The sequence below is a fragment of the Leptonotus elevatus genome, chromosome 9, assembly GCF_054856555.1.
Source record: "Leptonotus elevatus isolate MCC_2025b chromosome 9, RoL_Lele_1.0, whole genome shotgun sequence".
Taxonomy (NCBI): Eukaryota; Metazoa; Chordata; class Actinopteri; order Syngnathiformes; family Syngnathidae; genus Leptonotus; species Leptonotus elevatus.
In genome coordinates this window covers 22,716,646-22,737,880 of record NC_141247.1, presented here as the reverse complement: position 1 = coordinate 22,737,880, position 21,235 = coordinate 22,716,646, and the positions used below count along the sequence as shown (strand labels likewise).

The 21,235-nt window shown below is 38.5% G+C and overlaps 3 protein-coding genes across 3 annotated transcripts; 2 read left to right on the top strand and 1 right to left on the bottom strand.

Moving 5' to 3' along the window:
* Nucleotides 1-150: 150 nt before the first annotated feature.
* On the bottom strand, nucleotides 151-5,246 carry bbs12 (Bardet-Biedl syndrome 12). Its single transcript, XM_086084697.1, has 2 exons — nucleotides 4,904-5,246; nucleotides 151-3,737 (listed from the first exon to the last, which is right to left on the bottom strand). The coding sequence occupies exon 2, from the start codon at nucleotides 3,723-3,725 to the stop codon at nucleotides 1,959-1,961; it is 1,767 nt and encodes a 588-aa protein (XP_085940823.1). The 5' UTR covers nucleotides 3,726-3,737; nucleotides 4,904-5,246; the 3' UTR covers nucleotides 151-1,958.
* Nucleotides 5,247-5,450: 204 nt separating this feature from the next.
* On the top strand, nucleotides 5,451-7,218 carry cetn4 (centrin 4). Its single transcript, XM_086084598.1, has 5 exons — nucleotides 5,451-5,742; nucleotides 5,892-6,047; nucleotides 6,424-6,552; nucleotides 6,626-6,763; nucleotides 6,953-7,218. The coding sequence occupies exons 1-5, from the start codon at nucleotides 5,740-5,742 to the stop codon at nucleotides 7,040-7,042; spliced, it is 516 nt and encodes a 171-aa protein (XP_085940724.1). The 5' UTR covers nucleotides 5,451-5,739; the 3' UTR covers nucleotides 7,043-7,218.
* A 5,858-nt stretch (nucleotides 7,219-13,076) lies between these two features.
* On the top strand, nucleotides 13,077-17,436 carry il21 (interleukin 21). Its single transcript, XM_086085361.1, has 6 exons — nucleotides 13,077-13,199; nucleotides 13,344-13,385; nucleotides 15,018-15,131; nucleotides 15,219-15,269; nucleotides 15,357-15,437; nucleotides 17,367-17,436. The coding sequence occupies exons 1-6, from the start codon at nucleotides 13,077-13,079 to the stop codon at nucleotides 17,391-17,393; spliced, it is 438 nt and encodes a 145-aa protein (XP_085941487.1). The 3' UTR covers nucleotides 17,394-17,436.
* The last annotated feature ends 3,799 nt before the right edge of the window (nucleotides 17,437-21,235 follow it).

Genomic DNA, 21,235 nt, shown 5'->3' with positions numbered 1-21,235 from the left:
CTCATGACTATGACACGGTGTTCCCAACTTGTTGCAGAGTTCTTTTTTGAACGATTCCCCCCCCTGCGTCTCATCGGTTTGGGCTTCTAGGCAAATGTAACCACATCTGAAACTCGTGTTGGATCAGTTTACATCCAGCTGGGCTCTTGCTGGTGACACTCCACCGCCCGCCGGAAGGAAGGAAGCACTCAGTCAAACATGTACATGTGTGATGTGGGTGTTTCGGTCAAGATCATTTTCAGAGACAACTGATAATTGGGTCTGTTTGTTGTTGACTTTGTCAAGGAAGTAGGGTTAAAAACTAAATATCAATAGTGTGACATATTGCAAAGTTATCTACAGAATACCAGACAACTCAATTAGAGATGGACTATTGTTGACATGCCACATTCCACACAAGTGCGTTAACAAAATTAGTATCCCAGTGATCTCCCAGAGTTCACTTCATGTATGGCTGTAAAAAGTATTCCAAATACTTCAACCGATTCATTCATTTTCTACCTTTTATCCTGGAGCCTATCCCAGCTGACTATGCGCAAGATGTAGGGTACACCCTGAACAGGTCGTCAGCCAACTGCAGGCCTCATGGAGACAACCAACCCTAAATTCACACGTTCACAGGTATGTACAATTTCTAGTCTTAGAATCCAGAATACTTGGATATAGCACAGAGAGTCAAACTCCACTGAAAGCAAGGATTTGAATCCTGAACTTTTGGCTGTGAGGCCTTGGGCAACAAGTCACGCGTACTTGGGGTGGTGTCAAAGATTTACGGTTTGAATTTGGTTTTAAATACCCTCAGGCAGTATGCTATCCTTGGGTTGGCTCTTCTCACACAGCTAACTTCATTTTAAATCATGATGTAGACTGGCTATGTTTGTATAAGGTTAGTGGTTCCCAAACTGGGGGACCCGGATCTTCAGGGTTCTGTTCAGAACCCCCATAACTGAGGAACTCGACAAGCATTCGCATTATCCAAAACGTGTCAAAATTTATATAACTGATTCAATGCTTATCGAAAACCTCAATAGATACCAATAGATTTATTTTCTTTTTTTACTTTTACTTTTTTAACACCACAGCTAGTAGTTAACATGTCTGCTTCACAGTTCTGAGGTTCTGTGTTCGGACATCAACTAAAGCCTCCCTGTGTGGAATCTCCACATTCTTCCACTGCTTGCATGGATTTGTAAACGTACTGGAATGTTGGAGGAAGACTCCAACATTCCAGGAGCATGCACTTTAGTTTAATTGAAGACTAAATTGTTCACAGGTGTGACTGCTTGACGACCAGACCAGGATGTGCCATTGTCAGCTGAGATAGGTTCCAGCTCACACATACATGGATGGAATTATATGACTAAGACTAGGATGTAATGTTTGATAGTCAACAATCATTTTCAGTACTGATGCATCTGCAACTTTCAGCAACTTACCATCTGTCTCCCTCATGTGGTAAACAATGGTAGTAACATTTTAGATTGATTTTGCTGAAGATTCGCTCCACCTAACACGGGTTGACAAATTTGAGGTTAGAAATATTTCCTAGGAACCCCCAATCTTAACTCTAAATGAACATAACTACCATATGTACACCTGATATGCTGCATCAATTAAATAGCAGCCTGTTAATTTGCTAAGTTTTTATTTTTTTCACAGAACCCTGAGGATCTGGGTCTCCCAGTTTGGGAACCATTAACTTTATAGAAACACACCCGATCTAACATTTTCCAGTTTCAGAGGTGGCAAATCCAGCTCCAGAAAAAAAAATGCTACAGTTTGGCTTTAACCCCAGGTGCTAGCTCCCATGGTGCTCATTTACCTGCTAGGGAGATAGCTAGCCAACATCAGGGGCTAAAGCCAAACAGTGGCAGGGTTTTTACTTTTTTGCCATGGACTTTCCAGCTCTGTCCAGTTTACATTAAAAAAAAATTAAAAAACAATTCTTCTTGTGAGGGTCATAAAAACATGAGACCTGCATGCTTTCCTTGCTTGCTTTCATCCACACCCGTAATGATCTCAGCGTCCGTCTGCAAGACAAGCAAAACCAGATTTAAGGCCTTCCGCCATGATTCCTGCTTGATGCTAAGAGTGTCAAAGACTTTGGACAGATGAACGTCCTTGTTGGAGTCCAAGACAAGTTGTGAGAACTTTGCAGAAATGCTATTAACATCTTGTAGTTTTTGGTTTACCACAGTCCTGGCTTTGACTTGTGAAATCCCGTTGGAGTTGGCCATCACGGCAGATAGGTAATCCATAAAACTGTCTGTCAGGAGGTGCAAGACAACACCAAGGTAGGGGTTAGAATCACTAGTCCCATCTCTGGGATTCTCCGCTTGCACTTTCTTCACCAGACGACGAATACAAAACAACTCTGTGACACCAGCGCCAGGTAGCACTGCTTTGTCTTTCAGGGCATAGTGTAGGCGGTAGGCACAAGCCCAAAAGTGGTCCTCCAGCGTCTGCACCTTCCCATGTACGGGGCTGGTGATGACGACCGTGACCAACTGGGTGCTCCCAACGGTGTGAAGGTTGACGGCGGTTAACGGAGTCCCCTCGTGGCTTGGGATTTCCCTCCATATACTGACCTGGATACCCTTGCCAACGCAGTGCTTGCTCAACTGCGTGGCGTACGTCACCAAAACCGCTCCAGTTGCGATAGCCATCTCCTTTAAAATGGGCACGCTAACTTTTCCAACTACGAGTATACAATGCTGAGAACAGAGTTGAATCACATCCTTGTTTACAAGCCCGCTGACAAGCACCAGGTCCACTTCTAGGTGTGACAGGAGTGCCAGGACCTTCCCCATCCACTCTTCGTCTTTGCTCACATCGGACATATTTGACTGGTTGCTGACATATTGGATGCCCGTAGGCCTGTTAAAGCCGAGATGGCGGTAGGCGTGGGATAAATCCCCACTGATAAGAACGGCGTTCAGAGGTTTGTTCTTGAGATGATGCACCACGGAAGTCTGGTCTTCATTGAGGAGAACGACGCAGCCCGGACTAACGTGAGCGTGATCCTCCGGGAAGCCTGGCAACAAGCAAGTGGTCACTTTAGTCACATCGAACACGGAACTCCGGATGTCTTTAGACTGGATACGACTGGCTTGAATGACTAAACGCATTGCGTCGTTGCAACCGTGGCTTAGTCCATCCGCCAGGTGTGCGACGTCAGGAAGACGAGGATCCGGAACTGAAATACTTTCAAGCTCGGTGTTGCAAAAATGGCGACTTAACTTTACGTGCCTTTTTACTTTGCTGACTTTAGAGTCTGATGGGGCTTCCGTATCTCGTTTCCGTGTCGACACACAAAGAGCATCGAATGAAACGCTGCTTTGCTTGCAAACATCTATGCACAAGTCCAACCCCTCTTTCATGGCTGCAACAACATGAGAGGTTGGAATTCCTTGCTGCAAGCACAACCTTGCTGCCTGACTCCACACTCCGGCAAAAAACAGCAGGCATCCGGACCCCGTGCGATAAACCTCATGGTGCGCCCGAACAGTCTCGTGAACCAGCTGGCCAACAGCGCAGGTGCTCAGGTCCAGGTTGTCCAGTATGCGCAAACACGAGCTGACCAGAGTCGACTCCCCGGTAGCTTCATCCTGGATAAACTTGTAATTTTTATGGGGTCCCAACGTTGAGTGTGCGACAGCGGCTAGTGTGGACAGTTTTTGCAGTCCCATGTGTTGCCGCTGATTTATTATTGTGCCTCCCGGCATTACGACTGAGGCCTGAAAAATTTTACGAGATGTTAAAGCTTTATTTTCTTATGAAGGAGTATTAGAAAATGAAACATTAATAAAACCAAATTAGATTCAAGCCATAATTTTACATGAATTAAGATGGGTATTTTTGAGAGTTCCATTTTTGTTTTTGTATTCATTTCATATTGTATTCTAATCTAAATTGTAATGTCAAATATTGTTCTTATCAAATTGCAAGTTGCAATCTTGACCATACTACTGTTTCTCAAATATGACTGTTTCTCAAACATATTTTAATCTGATAATGTTATGACTTTTATCTAAAATATACTTTTTTTAATCTAAAGAAAATTCTCAAATATATGACTTAATTTGCATACTGTTATGACTTGTAATCATGAAAATATCGAATTAGTATTTTTTTTTTTAACTTCAGGAGATTTTTTCTCTCTTAAAAACATAAAACATTCATTTTGTAAAATTAAGATTTGGTAGGTCTTTTTTTTTTATTTCAAAGTAATCCTAATTTCTTTCTAGTTTCACTTAGAACAGAGGTGGGCGTCGAGGGCCGGAGTCCTGCAGGTTTTGCATGTTGCCCTTCTCCAACACAGCTGATATATGACCAGCTCATCAGCAAGCTCTGCATAAACCTGATAACGATCCTGTTGATTGGAATCAGCTTGTGTTGGAAGTGAGAAACCTCCAAAACCTGCAAGATTACGGCCCTCAAGGACCAAGATTGCTTACCTCTGATTTAGAACTAGCTTCTTTGTTGATTAAACTCAAGAGCAAAGGCTGTCATACAGTAAAAAAGAGACACCTTAGCAGTCCTTGGTTAAGTAAAATAAAGCCCAGTAAAAACTTATGTGGCGCTAAAAACTACTTTGGAACACACCATACAGTAAATTATATACCATTACAACACGTATAACGTACGTCTCTTCGTGGAATTAAATATACGGTATAGTGGAACTGGAAATATAAACAGCAACTTTACAGGCTTTAGCGACAATCCTACAAATTTACGCTCAATTTATGATGACGGTACAAGCTAGGCTAACACACTATTTTGAATTACAGCAATTTATTGACTACCAAAGTTGTCCACAATTTACCACGCTAAGGGCGAAACAAGCAACAGGATATACTCCACTTAATACCTTGAAGAACTTTTCAATTATTAAAGATAATACCTTATTTCGGGTTGTATGTTTTTCCTTCCATTGACAGGCTTCCAAGCTCTGCTAACGACTGCGCGTGCGCCGTTTACCTCGTTGCTACGGGAACATGGATGGTCCACAATGATTGGTTGACCACGTTACATCCCGCCTACTTTAACTTCTTCTTCTAATTACTGGCGGATGGCAAGCAACGTTCAGGTGCATACCGCCATCTACCGTGTAGCACTCACCGTTGCAATCTACTTATCAATTCGTTCAACCGTCAATGTCAGCAAAAGGCTGACATTTGCGGAACGTTTTGAACATCAAACGTAACTAAGAGGGCCCGTAGTAATACTAATTTAAAAAAACAAGAACAACAATAATAATAATGTTGTTGCCATTTGGTGGGATACCTGTCACGACTACGCATGCGTCGTTTGCTTGGTTACTAAGGAGACAAAGGAGGGACCGCAACAATTGGTGGATAACGTTACATCCCGCCTACTTATTTTTTCAATTGGCTGATAAACAGACGTCATGGCTAAAAAACGTTGCCCATTGGTTCACGCGTTAGCAAAGGGAAAAAGTAGCAACGTTGAAACGTTGGTAAAGAGAAGTCAAACAAACCGAGCTGCTTTTCCTTGACGACCGTTGTAAAATACGTCAGAAGCTGAACTCTATTTGCGTTACTATTGTTTGGAGCAAGAGAGTGTCACTAGGACTACCAATTTGTTGCATTTTTTTAGGATAAAAGAAGCAAGAGAAGAAGTGAAAAGGGGTCGTGAGCGGCAAAAACGAACGTGTCCGATTACTTCCGGGATTCCTCCTGTTTGTTGATCGTTCGTTCACATCTCTGCTGGCAAAAAATGGTATATATTTGTGTACAGGGGTTTTGTATTCACAACTCACTTTCTCAAAACCACTGTCTTCTTTGTGTTAAAAGCACGTGTACGCTAATTTGATCCAGTTTGAGTCCAAATGTTGGCGACGTACTCATATTTTTTGTTTGTGTTTTCAGGCGGCAGCTTATAGAAAAACAACCCCATCCACGAGCCAGAAGAAGAAAGCCAGTTCGAAAATCGAGCTGAGTGAGGAGCAGAAGCAGGAAATTAAGGAGGCTTTCGACCTCTTTGATTCTGACGGCACTGGCAAGATTGACGTCAAAGAGCTCAAGGTTATTCATTGTTGCTTTACAAAATGCACACTGTAAAGTGCTTGAATTGATAATTGTCTAAACACTAGTACACTACTCAAGCAGGCTAACATCTAAATGTGAGTCGCCACATATTGTGAAAGAACCAAATAATCAACATGATAATTCTTACTGGGTGTGTGGTGTGCTTGAGATGACCAGCGCAACAGAAATGTAACAATGTTTGTTGTCATACCAACACCGACCTGTAAGAAGCAATGTGGCACTACAGGGCATCTGTCACGTCCAGATCACAAAGTCTGTGTCTCAACCCAACTCAGCATATAATAGAGAGAATTTTGTTAATGATAATCCGGGTTTGTCATTTCCATAATGTTTCATCTCTTGGTGGTGACAGGTTGCTATGAGAGCACTTGGCTTCGAACCCAAGAAGGAAGAAATCAAGAAGATGATCGCCGACATCGACAAAGAAGGTTCCGGAACCATCGACTACAGCGACTTTCTCAGCATGATGACGATGAAAATGGTGCGTCCGGGACCCGCAGGCCAAACAGTTGTTTGCGACGTTAATGGCTAATATGTGAAGTGGTTTCCACCAGAGTGAGAAGGACTCCAGAGAGGAGATCATGAAGGCTTTCCGACTGTTTGATGACGACTGCACAGGGAAGATCTCCTTCAAGAATCTTAAGAGAGTGGCCAAGGAGCTAGGAGAGAACCTCACAGATGAGGAACTGCAGGTACTAAGTTCACTCTTAACCCCAATTTTGGCCCTTTTCTTCATAATAGTAATTAAATGCGATCACTACTTGCGCCAGTTATTTATGATGCTGATTCTGATGTCAAATATAAATGTCTAGTATAGCACAGCCCTGCTACAATGAATCCATTCTAAAACGAGGGCAGTAAGTGCATTTGTGGTCTTGCAGGAGATGATCGACGAGGCCGACCGAGACGGCGACGGTGAAGTCAACGAGCAGGAGTTCTTGCGGATAATGAAGAAAACGAACCTTTATTGAGGAACTTGTCATTGTTGTCGTTTTTAAATGTACACAGCCTCATGTTTTATTTCTCTTTCCACTTGGTCTGTAAATAACTTTTTCCTACATAGAAATGAAACTTTTTGAACGTAGCCTGTGTGTTCTTTGTCAAGCCAGAAAAAGTGAATAAAAGATGAGTCATTTGGTAAAAGTTACTTTCGCTTCACAAAAAAAAGAAAAGTTTGTCGTCCTATGGGGAGAAAAAATGCTAAGTCGACTTTCAGCCCAAACAGGAAGCTGTTGTGACGTTGCTTTTCCGTGCCGTATGGCGTCTTTACTTTATTTTACATTAGATTTTTGTTATTTAATATACAGATTGATAACCAACATTGTGGAGGTTTTGAACTTTATTTCTACTCTATTCAACCCGTCAACTTTATTTTGTGTTATATAGGTGCAAAGATTTAATGTTTGAGCAGGAAAAACAAAGTTAACATGTGGCATTACAGTAATATGTTTGTGAAATATGTTTGAGTATGATTTGTATGTTGAATTATAATGCTCAAGTTTGGGGAGGACAAACAAAAATACAGTAAAATATATTTTTCCCTTTAACTACAAAAAAAATTAAAACACAGGGGGTTAAAAAAAATGGTTACCATAATGCTACACCAGTTGACATGCTAAAAATAAAAGTAAAAAAATAAAACAATTTAAAAACGTATTTATTATCTATTGAATAAAAAAATTAATATTTCAAGTACACATTTAGCGAAAAAGTATTAATTGAAATGTTAAAATAAGTTTGAAAAATGCATTATTACAGTAAAATTAATGAAACAGTTCAAATACAGAGAAATGACTTTTTTCCGTAATAAATGTGCATTTGAATCATGAATCATAACTTACTCATTCATCTCAGTTGAAAATGGACAATGTGCTGCTGTTTTCTTATTCCTGAGCAGAGGCGGCCATCCCCCACCCCCGCCCTTCTTTACCTGCTTCCTGTACATTTACAATAAGATGGCGCACCCTTGCTTTTCACACGGCTCGTCGTTCGACCTTATTGTGCCTTGGTGCCACAGATGACATCATCATGTTAAAGGGAAGACACCGAGGTGACTCGATGGATCAACAAAATGGCAGACTTTGAAAGGTTTTTGACATGGCGATATGACCTTAAAAATGAATGAGCATGGGGTTTCTTCTCTGATGCTTTGGAAGCTCTCCGCAGAACATGACTCGTGCTGTAAGGTGCGACTACAAAAAGGGCAAGAAAAGCCGACTCAAACAGCTAAACTTGGAACAAAAGCTCTTTAAATACTTTTAAAATGTAATTTGACCCAAACCAAAGTTTCTTCTACAGCCCAACTATTCATTTTTCCAATTATAGGACTTCAATCAATCAATTTCATTCATTTCAAAAGAAAAAAATACCATATAAAGCAATATTCAAACTTAATATTCAGAATTGAACATGTTTCGGAGACATTTGACTTTTTAAAATAATGTGCTTTTAATTATGTGAAGCACATTGCGTATGAAATGTGCTTTATATATATATAAAAAAAAAAAAGCTGCGTTGCCTGTTAACTAGACAAAACAAAGAGAATGATAAAACATTTGTTTAAAACAACCTCGTAGCTAACAGCCTGTTTAGCTTAATGCTAACAACAATTCAAAACTAGCATCAGTATTCTGATGTTATAACTGACATATTTGAACAAAAACGGTAGATGTAATGTTTAAAATAGACAGACAATACAGCAATCAATACTCGGAAACATATATATTTTTTTATCCTTTGTGAAAAATGTCTAATATTGTAGCTTACCAAGTTGGATGTGAAACTCTTCATGTGTGGCTTTGTATGTAATATACTGCCCCCAGGTGGCCAAGACGCGCAAACCAGGAGAAGCACAACGTCACCAAATTGGAGTTTAATTATTTATATTTTATTATGTCATGACTGTATCTTTTAATACAATATTATAGATTTATAGCATTTCCTTTCATATCAATTGGGAAAGATGATTTGAGATATACCCGAGTGAGGATGAAGCGCTACAAAAAAATTGAGTGATGGATAAAAATGCAGTCCATGTGTACGCTTGGTCCAGTCTACATAAATTCGTGAAAATTTTGATAGTGAAAAATATTTTCCCCCATCAACCCGCTGATGAGTGTCACCTCTCAGGTGTCCTGTGAGACTGCACGGGGTTTCACACACGAGTTGACCACAAATGACAAGTGGCTTCGTCACCAGCCCAAAATGCAACCTCTTGACACCACGCGCGCATTTCGCTACGTTTACATCACTTTCCACTTAAAAACAACAAACTTGTAATGACATTTAAAGGCCACAAAATTTTCATTACAAATTTTCATTACAAATTTTGTAACGCATTAGCGCAAGCCTTGACATGTATGTAACCCCCCCCCCCCAAAAAAGGTGCTCGCACCGGATCCAATGTCAGTGCTTTGGTCCACTACAAATCCTATCCTTCGTTATTCACCAAAAACTCACATCTTTGTGTAAAATAAATACTACTTTGGCGCCAAGGAACTATGTTGAAGTGAATTTAAGGAGTTGTGATTAGACAAAAGTTAAAGTTTAGTAGTCAGAATAATTGACATTTAGATGCTGTACATCCAAATCTAATAGTTTTATTTCTCCATATATACACAATTTTTTTTAAGTCAGTTAATTATTGCAGTTAAACAACCATGGCAAATGAAAAATGATTTATTTATTTATTTTGGGGGTGGGATGCAAATAGCAATTTAGGGAAAAAGTTATTTTATGAGAATAGTTGTGTTCATTACAAATTAAAAGCTATGTTACATCTTTTTTTCTTTGTGAAAATTGTAATTTAAAAAAATAAAGTTGGTGTTTTTTCCGAGCAAAAAAGTTGTAATTGTGACAACGACAGATGGGGAAAATATAATGATACAGTAGCAAATTCATTATTTTTAGAGAAATAAGTTGTAATATTATGAGTCAAAAATTGTAAGCTTTGCTAGAACCAAGACATTTGGTCAGGATAAAAAAAATTCCAATGTCACAAAAAAAAAAAAAAGAACAAAAAATTGAGAATAACTGCATAAAGTTAAAGCCTTTTTCCCCTTAAAAGTTAGTAAATAAGTTACAAGAACAAAGATGCATTTTGTTGGGGTAAGAAGTTGTACTGTAATCATACAATTTAAAAAATGGCTGTCTTTTTCCCAGTTGAAGTTTGATATTAAAGTCAAAATTTAATAGGGGAAGAACTTCATATTTTAACACAACTTTATAAGATTACGATTACTTTTTATCCCTACCATTACCGTACTTATTTTTTTCTTGGAACCCTCCCTCCCCCACGCAACTTTACTCTGATGACATTACATATTTATTCTTCTAACAGTTATTATGAATTTATGGTCGTAACATTACAACTTTTTATCCCGACAAAATGTGCATTGTGATTATTGCAACTTTTTTCTTGAAACATACAACTCGAGTAATGTCACCTAAAATACATACATGAATTTATCCTTACATTAGGACTTCTTATCCCAACAAAGTATGTATTTGTTCTCGTCATGATTACGATTTTAAAGTAGATATATTCTCATAAAATTACAGAATTTCCCTCTAAAATGTAGGAATTTGCTATCACGGCTATGAAAGTGCCATTTTCTGTGATGCGCAGGCGAAGGAAAGGGACTCCAGAGCATCTGAAAGTTCCTCCTACGCGCTTCTTCCCCTTTGGTGCTGACTAAGCGAGAGTGCACATCAGAGGGGTTTTCGCTTTCTCTTTTCTCAGTAGCTCTCTCGCACGCTTCCTTTCATTCTTCCCTCTCTGCCCGCTGACGTTCACACGGGCTCGTCCTCTCAATTTCCACGTGACAGTGACATAATGCAATGGTTTCATCTTTTATGGTGATTCATCAAACTTTTTAATGTTACGACCTATCTGGTATATGACGTTTAACGTAATGCATGCAGCCATTTCATTTGTTTATTTGTACATATGGTCTCTACAAGTTTAGCAGAGGCGGCAAATCCAGGAAGTAGAAACTCTGCCACATTTTGGCTTTAGTCCCAGGTACTAGCTAGCTAGCTGCATTGGTGCTCATTTACCTGCTAGAGAGCTAGCTAGGATAGCCACAGTTTGGCTCTAGCCCCAGGTGCTAGCTAGCTTGCTCCATTGGTGCTCATTTACCTGCTATAGAGCTAGCTAGCATCAGGGGCTAAAGCAAAACTGTGGCAGGGTTCTTACTTTCTGGACGTATATTTGCCACCTCTGAAGTTCAGTGTTTGAGAAACTTGAAATTGATTTTGCTTTTCAAAGAAAACACAAGCAATATGGCCAGGTTTCCCGATTAACACTTGCTTAACAGTCAAGCGACTTAAAATGGTAACTAACACCAGTGAAACAAGTGTACTTAGAATTAGGGCTCGACCAATTAATCGCCCAGCCGATTTGATTGGCTGATATTAGCTCCTTGAAAAATGTCCCAAAAATTTGACATTTTTCGTCAGCTTTTTTTTTCTTTTATAAATTTTACAAGGTAAGAAACCAACCAAAAAATAAAATACATCATAAGATTTTTCCTCCCTTGTGGTTAAATACGGAGGAAAACGTCAAACAGTCAAATGTTCTGCCTTTAATTCCAATGTTTATTGTTGCTATAGTGTCCAAGAACGACCTAAATAAATAAGTTATTTTATTTATTGTATATTTTTTCAATTAATCGAACGATTAATTGGTTATCAGAATTATATTCTGCCAAATATTGGAATTGGCATCGGCTACAAAAAATATACACATTGGTTAGGCCTTATTGAGAATGCTTTTGAACACACACTGAGCATGCCACTTAAAGGCAACTCAAAGCTTTTCTTCACAATAATACGTTGTATGTGCCCCCACTAGTCTAAAAACGGCATTCTTATTAACACTGTGCTTGTGGAATATGAGTTACACGGCAAAATCCTTTCAGGGTGCGGCCACAACAAAACACCAATCCAAAACAACCAAACACCATTGTCACATGGCCAAACTCAGATACAGGTAAGATGTGATTGGTCGTTAACTGAGCAACTGTGATGTCATTTTCAGTCGACAGTAAGTGTCAAAATGGCCGCCCCTGGCGTATTTTTCCGTTGAACTCTTTTATTGCTCAGTTCCTTAAGACCCCAATGTTAGCATATTTGGCAGAGGCATCTTTTGTTGAATCACAGTTATAATTCTTTCATAAAAAAATATGCAAGTTTCCTCCTGTAAACATCATTACGCATATCATTTATACAGGTATTTAAGGCAAGTTGTAAAATGTTTGAAGTCCTCTTGAACATCATAAATCATGCTGTTTCTAATAAGTACCGTCTCAAATATTCTCCATTTTCGATACTGTTAATGTATAGGATCGTATGCCGAGAAACGTTTCTTGGGAGGAGCAATATGGCGGCCCATCGGCTTCAAAAGTTTTAGCCTATTGGCTATCGAGTCATATATTCAGATCAGTGCATGAGATCAAGAAAAACGGGCGTATTTTTCCACTTAACTCATATTCTACAAATGCAATATTAATCAAAAAGTCAGTGGGTCTGCATAGAACATATTGTAAAGAAAATTCTGTGGAGAATTTATTGCTGAAAATTTGCAGCCCCATACAATTGCGGGTGGGTCTGTAATGTATTCCCCCACCATCAACAAGAGGGTTCTCTGTAGTCATCATCATCATGTGCGTGATAATAGTGTGGTTGTCAGAATCACTACGACGCGCTACGACCGCGGCGAGAATGGGAAGTGGTACCTTCCCTGCCTCTTCCTGCCGCGCTCGAAAACGCCGCTCGCAACCTACGGGCGGCGACGCGCACACGCATCTTTTGACGCCACGCGGCGGTGGAAAAGAAAAAGTCATTAGTCATACAAGTTTCTGCAGGGTTCCAACTCTCGACAGGTGGTTTTCCTGCGTCCCCTGGGATGCGTATAAAAAAGGCCAGCAACATGACGAGCGTCACTTCCAGAAAAACGTACAAACTTCTTGACAAGCTCTTTTTGCCGCTTACGCGAACATCAACATGAAACTTGTTTTGTGCCTTCTCGCAGTTTGCTGCGCCGCTTTCGTCAGCGGCGTGACACTGGAGGAGAGGAAACTGGTCGAAGTTTTGAAGCAACTTGGTGACGTTAAAGACTCGCTAGAGGTAAGCGCGCCTGTTTACTGGCTTTGTTTTACAATCAATTTATAAGGGTTATTGTAAGTTCACTTGCTTTCTCCTTCGGATCTAAAAAAAAATTTAAAATATGTTTTCCATGTTCGTACTCAACACCTTGTTTGTGTCCTGCAGTGCAGGGAGCTGCTGGTGAACACGCCGCCGCAGAATATTGAGGTAAGCGTTACTACGGCATGTTATTATCTTTGTGTCTGGGCCGCATTTAATAGTTGCGGTCGGTTAGTCAGCGTTACGTTCACACTTGGGTGAGTAGGAGAACCTCAATTAATGACTCACGCAACCAAGCGACCTAGAAAAGTAAAAACAAATTAAATCATGAAAATGAGATGGGATTCGTTTACAGCCCTAAATTTGTTGTTCATGAAAATGAATCAGTGTCAATGCAGTAAAATATGTGATGGTTATTTTAAAAAAATTTAATTAACAAACATATTTGCAAGTGCATTCTTTGAATTGGAGCTTTTGCACTGTTATTAAAATGAATAAATATTATAGAAACAATTATTTGTATAATTGTTTGTATTTTGCTTTAATTTAAATTTTTACAACAAGTAGTAGTACATATTAGTAGTTTTGGTATTAATATTCAAAAAATACTTTTGGTACTTTCACATGTACTAATTTTATGATCATTGCTATTATTTTTACTTACTTTTGACCAGTACAAAAACCCAATAAGATTGAACCATCTCATTTTTAAATTTTAATTATTTTATTTTAATTGTATCTTAATCAAACCTTCACTTGAGCAAAATTAAAAACGCTAAAATATGGTACAAATGCAAAATTTCCCTTGACGATAAATAAAGGATCTATTTATCTAGTTTTTTTTTTTAACATATTTTTATTATTACTTTGATTTTTAAGACCTAAAAAATAATGGCACAGATGTATTTTCATTTAAATTTGACCTTTTTTAAAACCCTTTATTTAAACTGGAGTACTAACATTTTAATTTTTTGTGTGTATACATTTACATATTTAAATTTGTATTCCCATGTTATTGAGTTTTTAACCTTCATTTGACCAGGAGAAAACATAGCATAAATAATGGTCTATTTTTATTATTATATTTGTATTTGGCTGAAAGAAAAAGTGAATAATCCTCTTTTTATTTTGCTATTACTATTACAACTATTCTACAATCAAACTAAAAAGGAACTTTCACAAACAAGTACAACTGACATAAATTTTAAAAGTTTAAAGCACAACTTGTAATACTTGTTCCTTCTCATCAGACGTCTACTACTCGACAAGTCGCTTCCTGTTGTTGTTTTTTTGTTTCTTTTTCACACTTCCGCGATTTTGCTCGCTCTCTCTCGGTCAAAATGTGATGAGTAATCAAATTTAATCTCGTCGAGATTTACTTAGAAACCCCTGGAAATGCCCCAAATTACATAGTTTCGAACTAAAATGGTTGAGTTCTGGTGTCTTTTCTAAGTTTTATACTCAGTCCTATTTCATCATTTGGAATCCCCTACATGCTTCAAAATTTGGTAGCAAGCAGACAAAATCTTCAGGATGAGTTTGTTTTTGATGGACACGAAAATTGTCTGATTAAACCTAAAATGATTTTTTAGATGTCAAATTTTGCTGGCACACCACAAGCATAAATGGGAAATAAAACATCGCCATCGAAATAAAAATGAATAAATAACAGACTTTCTGTCTCTTTTTGGGCACAATAACTGCAGTTAAGTAAGCAAATGCCCCAGCTAGAAAGTTGCAAACTGATTTCTTGAGTAAGTTGAGAAACATTAAGTGTTTCTTGTGTTGTTGTTTTTTCAGGACTGTTGCTATCTGTCAGCGATACGATGCTTCCGGAATAGTTTGCTTGTGCAGTTCAACGTGACGGAAATGAAGCAAGTCAAACTTTACCGGAGCCTCAAGCATCACATCACTGTAAGTGGAAGTCTTTGAAGTAGTTAGCGTTCCGGTGCCGTGTAACTGATTACATTTAAATAAATAAATAAATACATTGTCTTTCAGGAGAGAGGTCTGGACTTTTGTAAATCTGGAAATAAATCTGGAAATGCTGTGGTAAGGGAGTCATTTTTCTCCTCTACTTTTAAACAGGTCTGTCATATTTGATGACGTTCAAAAAGTCTACTTCAATTTTTTTTTTAGTCCACCTGCCAAACGTGTGATTCGCATCCAAAGGCAACTGCTCGGGAATTCGTCAGCCGACTGGAGTCTCTCATTCAAAGGGTAAGTTATCGACTTTTATAGAAAAGTTCCAGCTCTTTCTCATGTTGCTGTTCAGCTTGAACACACGGAACTAATGTTTCCCTATTGTTTTACGTCATGGCCAATTCTGCAGGATACCTGTTGAAAGAGTAAGACTAAAACGATTAACGGAATAACTCCGATAATTCCATTAGGAAAAAAAGGTTGATGCAAAATTCTTATGAAGATTCGCAGATATCCTTTTTCCACACGGTCTAATATTACTGCAGTCCCATGCACTACTCCATGTATAAATAAATGCAAACTTCCATATTTTACACAAAAAAAAAATAAAAAATTTAAGTACAATGCGTCTACTGCCAAGCTTCCACAAGAATATGTCTACGATTGTCGACAAAAAATAACGGAAACATCGTTAGCTAATTCAATATAGCCCACCACCGCTAGTTACAACATACAGTATTAGAATGTCCCCGCCAGTGGTCAAGCATAGACCTAATCCCTTTACTGTATTAAAACAAACAAATAAAAACATTAATATGCAATGGCCCACAACTGATAGTCATTCACTCAACACACAGACCAGCTCACTGTTAGCCGATTAACAACCCAGCCTATTACAACAGCCAACCACACTCTCATTTGCTGATGCAAGTCACTCACCAAGGTCAGGCTCCGCCTTTTAAAGCCACACACACTTTAAGTCACAGATACTACAATGTAGAACGTGAGGATGGCAAACCCAAGTGGACAAAAATTATACCTGCTTCTCACACGTACTTTTGTATAGCAGGTTGCTATTATCAACTCATGATGTTAAAATGGACAGCATGATTCATAATTCTAATTCAATTCACTCCCAGCCATTTTCACTGAAGCAACCTCCTTTGCTCCCAGCTGTTTTACTGGATTTTGACAGATTTTGCAAGGACCACAGAAAATTGTGTTCTATTGGTATAAAACATGGAACCATGGAGTCTCTTCTTTCATCAGGAAAAAAAATGATAATGATGATATAATTCTGTTTCCGGATTCACAGCAATTAGCATTAGAATATAGTTTAAAATTGTCAGGGAAAGAGCTTTTTGCAACATGGCCCTGGTTGATCTCTTAGACTCTGCTGCCACCTGCTGGCCATTTTTGTAATAACTAAAATTGCTTCAAGCATTCTCTTAATTTCAAGGCTGCATTAAAGCATTCTGTATGGTCTAGCATACTCGCTAAAAACATATAAATACGTTTTTGGGAGCAAATAAGTTAATATTAAGCGTGTTCCTTTTATTTTTTTGGTTTAGTTTATTTGGGCATGTTACTTTTAAAACAAAAATCCACACATTGTGTTGAAGCCCAAAAGGAGTAGGCTCAAGCAAGAGCTTATAATTGCCTATCATGCAGGAGCCCGGATTTTTTCCCTAAACATTAATACTCAACATAAAAAAAACATCTATCATAAACATCGATTGAAAATGAGAACCAAAATGCTGTGCAAAGCAAAATACCGTATAGAACAAATATGGAAATTAAAGTTCTTAGGCCATACCACATATTATTCCAAATGTAATGCCATCTAATATTCAATATATTCCTAAACATAATATAATAATGTTGCTAAACATTAGGAGAAACCCTCAATCTAATATGCTTCTTTAGCATATTTATTAAAAAATACTTATGTATATATTTTTTAATTAGTCTATATTAGCAACACACTTTAGATTATTTTCTAGACCATTCCATAAATTAACCCCTTTTCGAGTGATACAATGGCTCTTCAGGGTCGTACAAACACACTAAAAGCATAATTACCCTCTCCTATGAGTAAAACATTGTTGTATTTTTGTTGGAAGTTGACTGCTATTTGCAATTAATATATGAAATTGTGTATTCGTGTGAAAAAAGAAGACATTTTAATGAAAAAAAAGTAATGAAAAATATTGTGTCTCCTTTTAGGCTATCAGCAGACTGAACAACAACTGAACAGAAAGGAAGTTCAAGTCCAGAAAAAAAGAAGACACTATTTGCTGAGAGAAGACGGCCAAAACAAGCTGTGGCCTATTTATTTAACTTATTTATTTCTTGTTCTGAAGAGACGGCTTTTTAAAAAGCCGCTTTATCGCCCTCTGGTGGGCTTGGTATTTGGTTTGCTTCATTATCAAAAGCTTCTTTAATTTCAATGTGAGATTCTACAGTGACATCTGATGCGATTTATACTATGTATAAAGACATCTAGACAAAGACTATTTTGTATTGACATTTATATAACTATTTATAGAAAATAAAAAATAACTTAAGGCCTATGTTTTGTCATTTGTTTTGATTTTTGACAAACATGCATACAAATGTGATCACTCTTTCATGTCTTGAAAAGGTTTGAAAGCACGATTTTGCCTTCAGATGAAAGTGCCTGGCTGGTCATTTATTGTTAGCATAAATAACCAAGGCAGGACAGCAAAAATCAAGAGACTGATCAGCAATATTGCAATTAGCAATATCACTAGGACTGTGTACAATAACAGTAATGCTTTGGCGCCATCCAGTGTTATTTCGGTTACCGAAGAACAGTTGAAACGAGTTAAAGAGCTTCATCGAGAGAAAAGTAATCCTTTGCTGCCACCTTGTGGCTTCTACAGGCAATTTCAACCTCTATAGGGGTGTGTCAAGCTCAATACTTGCACATTTTTGCTGGTCACAGCAGGGCTCACTGTATTATGTGAGTAGAACAAGTATTCCTGGTATTTTATGTTATTTAAAATATGTTAAAATAAATACAGATACTTGGCTTATGATGGAGTTCAAACAAAGAAGGTGTTATTGTAATAGCATATTGTTAAAAAGAACCCCGACTGTCATGACAAGTTTACGTCGCAACGCACTCAGTGCGTTGCGACGTAGAATGGCGGCAGGCTCTCTGCCGAGCAATGTGCAACGCCTACAAAGAAAGCAAGTTAAGCCTCGTAGCGTTCCTAAAGAAACAACATGCGATCGGGAGTCACCTTCCCCCACGCCGTGCTCTCGTTACTCAACAGACGCAATCAAGAGTTTTGATAGTCTCTTTAGGAACGCTACACAGGCTTACCTTGCTTTCTTTATTGGCGTTTCACATTGCTCGGCACAGAGCCAGCCGCCATTCTACGGCACTATGCACTGAATGCGTTGCGACGTGAATAACAATGGCCGGCGTACGTCCAAATAAAGTTTCTACAAAATGTATTAAACTGGAAATGATTTTTGAAAAATGAGTCTCATAGTTATGTTGGTAACAGCCAAATAATAATAACATAGAGCAAACTTGTTATTACAGTCGGGGTTCCTTTTAAGACATCACAATGAAGGGGTTTATTTTGACAAGATTCATGGTCTATATCACACTTTTAAAGTGAATAATCAAGCATAATGACAGTGAGCATTGTGCATTTACCAAATCTGCCATGAATATCAATGAGGACATGTTATACAACAAAGTAAGAAAAGCCTACAATTGGTTCACGCAATGACAGCTGTGCAAATGCCAGCTGGCAGGTGCCGGCCACTCGGCACGTCACGTGGTCACATGACCGGGGGATTTTACCGAGGTATATCCCTTGCACCTTCAAGCTACAGGCCTGGTTGGACGTGACCAAAAACTTATTTCTTTCACAGGTGTGAAGTAAACCTCGGTAAAATCTGAGTGGTGTTGAAATCCCCCGGTCATGTGACCACGTGACTTTATTTGGACGTACGCCGCCATTGTTATTCACGTCGCAACGCATTCAGTGCGTAGTGCCGTAGAATGGCGGCTGGCTCTCTGCCGAGCAATGTGAATACAGCATAATTAAGAAAAAAAAAAAAAACATAAAGCAAAATGTAATGTGTGGAATTTCCCTTTTCATGGCTGAAACTGCTGTACACAAACTGTGGTGAAAGAGTTGTATGTCTGGAAAAGCTTTTTCTTGAAAAAAAAAAAACATCTTAGAGAAACCATCAAGTACAGCTATTATTTGTATTTGTCAAGGCACTCATTTTAGGGTTTAAGATTTTGTTACTTACATATAAAATATGACACGGCTTAGCGCCTTCTTATCTCGTTGATTTAATAGTACCGTATGTTCCGACACAAAACCTTCGTTCGCAACACGCTGGTCTTTTGGTGATTCCAAGAGCTAATAAGAAGTCCGCGGATTCTCGAGCGTTTTTTCGATTCGGGCTCCAGTTCTTTGGAATGCCCTAACCACAGAGGTCAGAGACGCTACCTCTGTAGAAACGTTTAAATCGCGTCTTAAGACTCATTTCTGAATGATGTGTACCTGGCGACTGCCGCTGCTTTCTTTCCCTTCCTTCTCCACGGCTTGGAGAGGGAGTTAGATGTTAATGACCGATTTGGATGCTGCACTACGGATTCTGTGCTGGTTGACCGGGATGCGATCCGGACCATCACCTTAAAGTTGCCGCCATGGAGGTAGCTGCTCTGAATTACTGCCATATCTATGCTAATTTCCATTAACCTGTTTATGGTGTTTCCTATTATATGTTAGCATTAGACTAACAGACATTTTCTAGAAGAAATTTTTATAGTTTATAGTCGATTATTTTGTTGTTCAAACATACAATGTTGAATTACCTTTGGTTCCAGGTGTCCATTTTGCTGTAAACATCAACTGTGGGTGAATCAAAAGCAGGCTTTACATCTTTTTGGGGATACTGGGCGAAGACGAAAAGAAGAGGCCCTACAGAATACTTTAATAAGTGTGTTTTATTATGTTTAGTTGTGTTTTAGTAAGTTTAAATGTGTTTAAAGCATGTAGACGTGTTTTTAACTAACACAATATTTTTTAAACACATTCAGTCACAGCCATTTTCACTGAAGCAACCCCCTTCACTCCCGGCTGTTTTACTGGATTTTGACTAATTTTGCAAGGCAATTACAAAGGCTAATAACTACCATTGATTTCAACCGTTCTCTTCAGTTCAGAGGCTGCATCAAAGCCTTCTGTATGCTCTAGCATAAAAAAAAAACATAAAAAAACGTATAAATACATCTTTGGGCGCATGGTCATGCTTAAAATAGAACATATTTATATGTTTTTGGTAGCATATGAGTTTATCTATATTAAAATGTTTGTACCTAATACAAATGGGTCTAAGAACATATCCCTGTGGTATACAGACATTCACTGAACTTCACTAAAACCGCAAAAATCGAGTTGTTTCGACTGCCTAACCACATACGTTCCAAGGGTTTTACATGATTGGTTTGAGTAGTACCTGGTAGTGTGATGCGCTGTCTTTTCATATTTGAAGAGTAGGTGGTCCACATTTTGGTTGAGTGGACCTTTATGTGAAAATGTTTGAGGAAAGCCAGTGCTTTGTCATGACCCAACATGAAACTAGTGCTGATTGGAAACATTTTGGTCCAATAACATCAGGTACTCGCTCTATGGTCATTATGAGATGACATGAATGATGACTTGCTCAGCCTCAACACATTGTTCCAACTTATTTTCACTTGCAAACGGGGAAATCCCGGCGCTCTGTCGATGACGCAAAGTCAACATACACAAGGACCTTTAGAATTGCTTTAGCACAAGAGGAGATTAGTGAAATGAATTGATTTTTTTTCTTTAGATCATAAGATCGATTTAAAAAGTATTGTTCTACTTAAAACACATCATGTGCACTATTTGTAACGCAAAAGCGATGAAAACAGTTTGAACTAGCTTTGCAATACAAAGTTAAATTTAGTGGCGCCGTGTTCTTACCAGTTGAATTTGTCCTACGACCATGTCTTTCTTGTTTTATGATTTTAATAATTGAAAGATAAAAATATTTTTTAGGACTATGAC

Bases quoted from the DNA above. Each gene is read 5' to 3' on its own strand.
- bbs12 (XM_086084697.1), bottom strand. From the start codon at position 3,725: ATGCCGGGAGGCACAATAATAAATCAGCGGCAACACATGGGACTGCAA.
- cetn4 (XM_086084598.1), top strand. The intron at 6,048-6,423 runs GTTATTCATTGT...TGGTGGTGACAG, and splicing joins TTGACGTCAAAGAGCTCAAG to GTTGCTATGAGAGCACTTGG. The intron at 6,764-6,952 runs GTACTAAGTTCA...GTGGTCTTGCAG, and splicing joins TCACAGATGAGGAACTGCAG to GAGATGATCGACGAGGCCGA.
- il21 (XM_086085361.1), top strand. From the start codon at position 13,077: ATGAAACTTGTTTTGTGCCTTCTCGCAGTTTGCTGCGCCGCTTTCGTC. The intron at 13,386-15,017 runs GTAAGCGTTACT...TTGTTTTTTCAG, and splicing joins CGCCGCCGCAGAATATTGAG to GACTGTTGCTATCTGTCAGC. The intron at 15,270-15,356 runs GTAAGGGAGTCA...TTTTTTTTTTAG, and splicing joins ATAAATCTGGAAATGCTGTG to TCCACCTGCCAAACGTGTGA.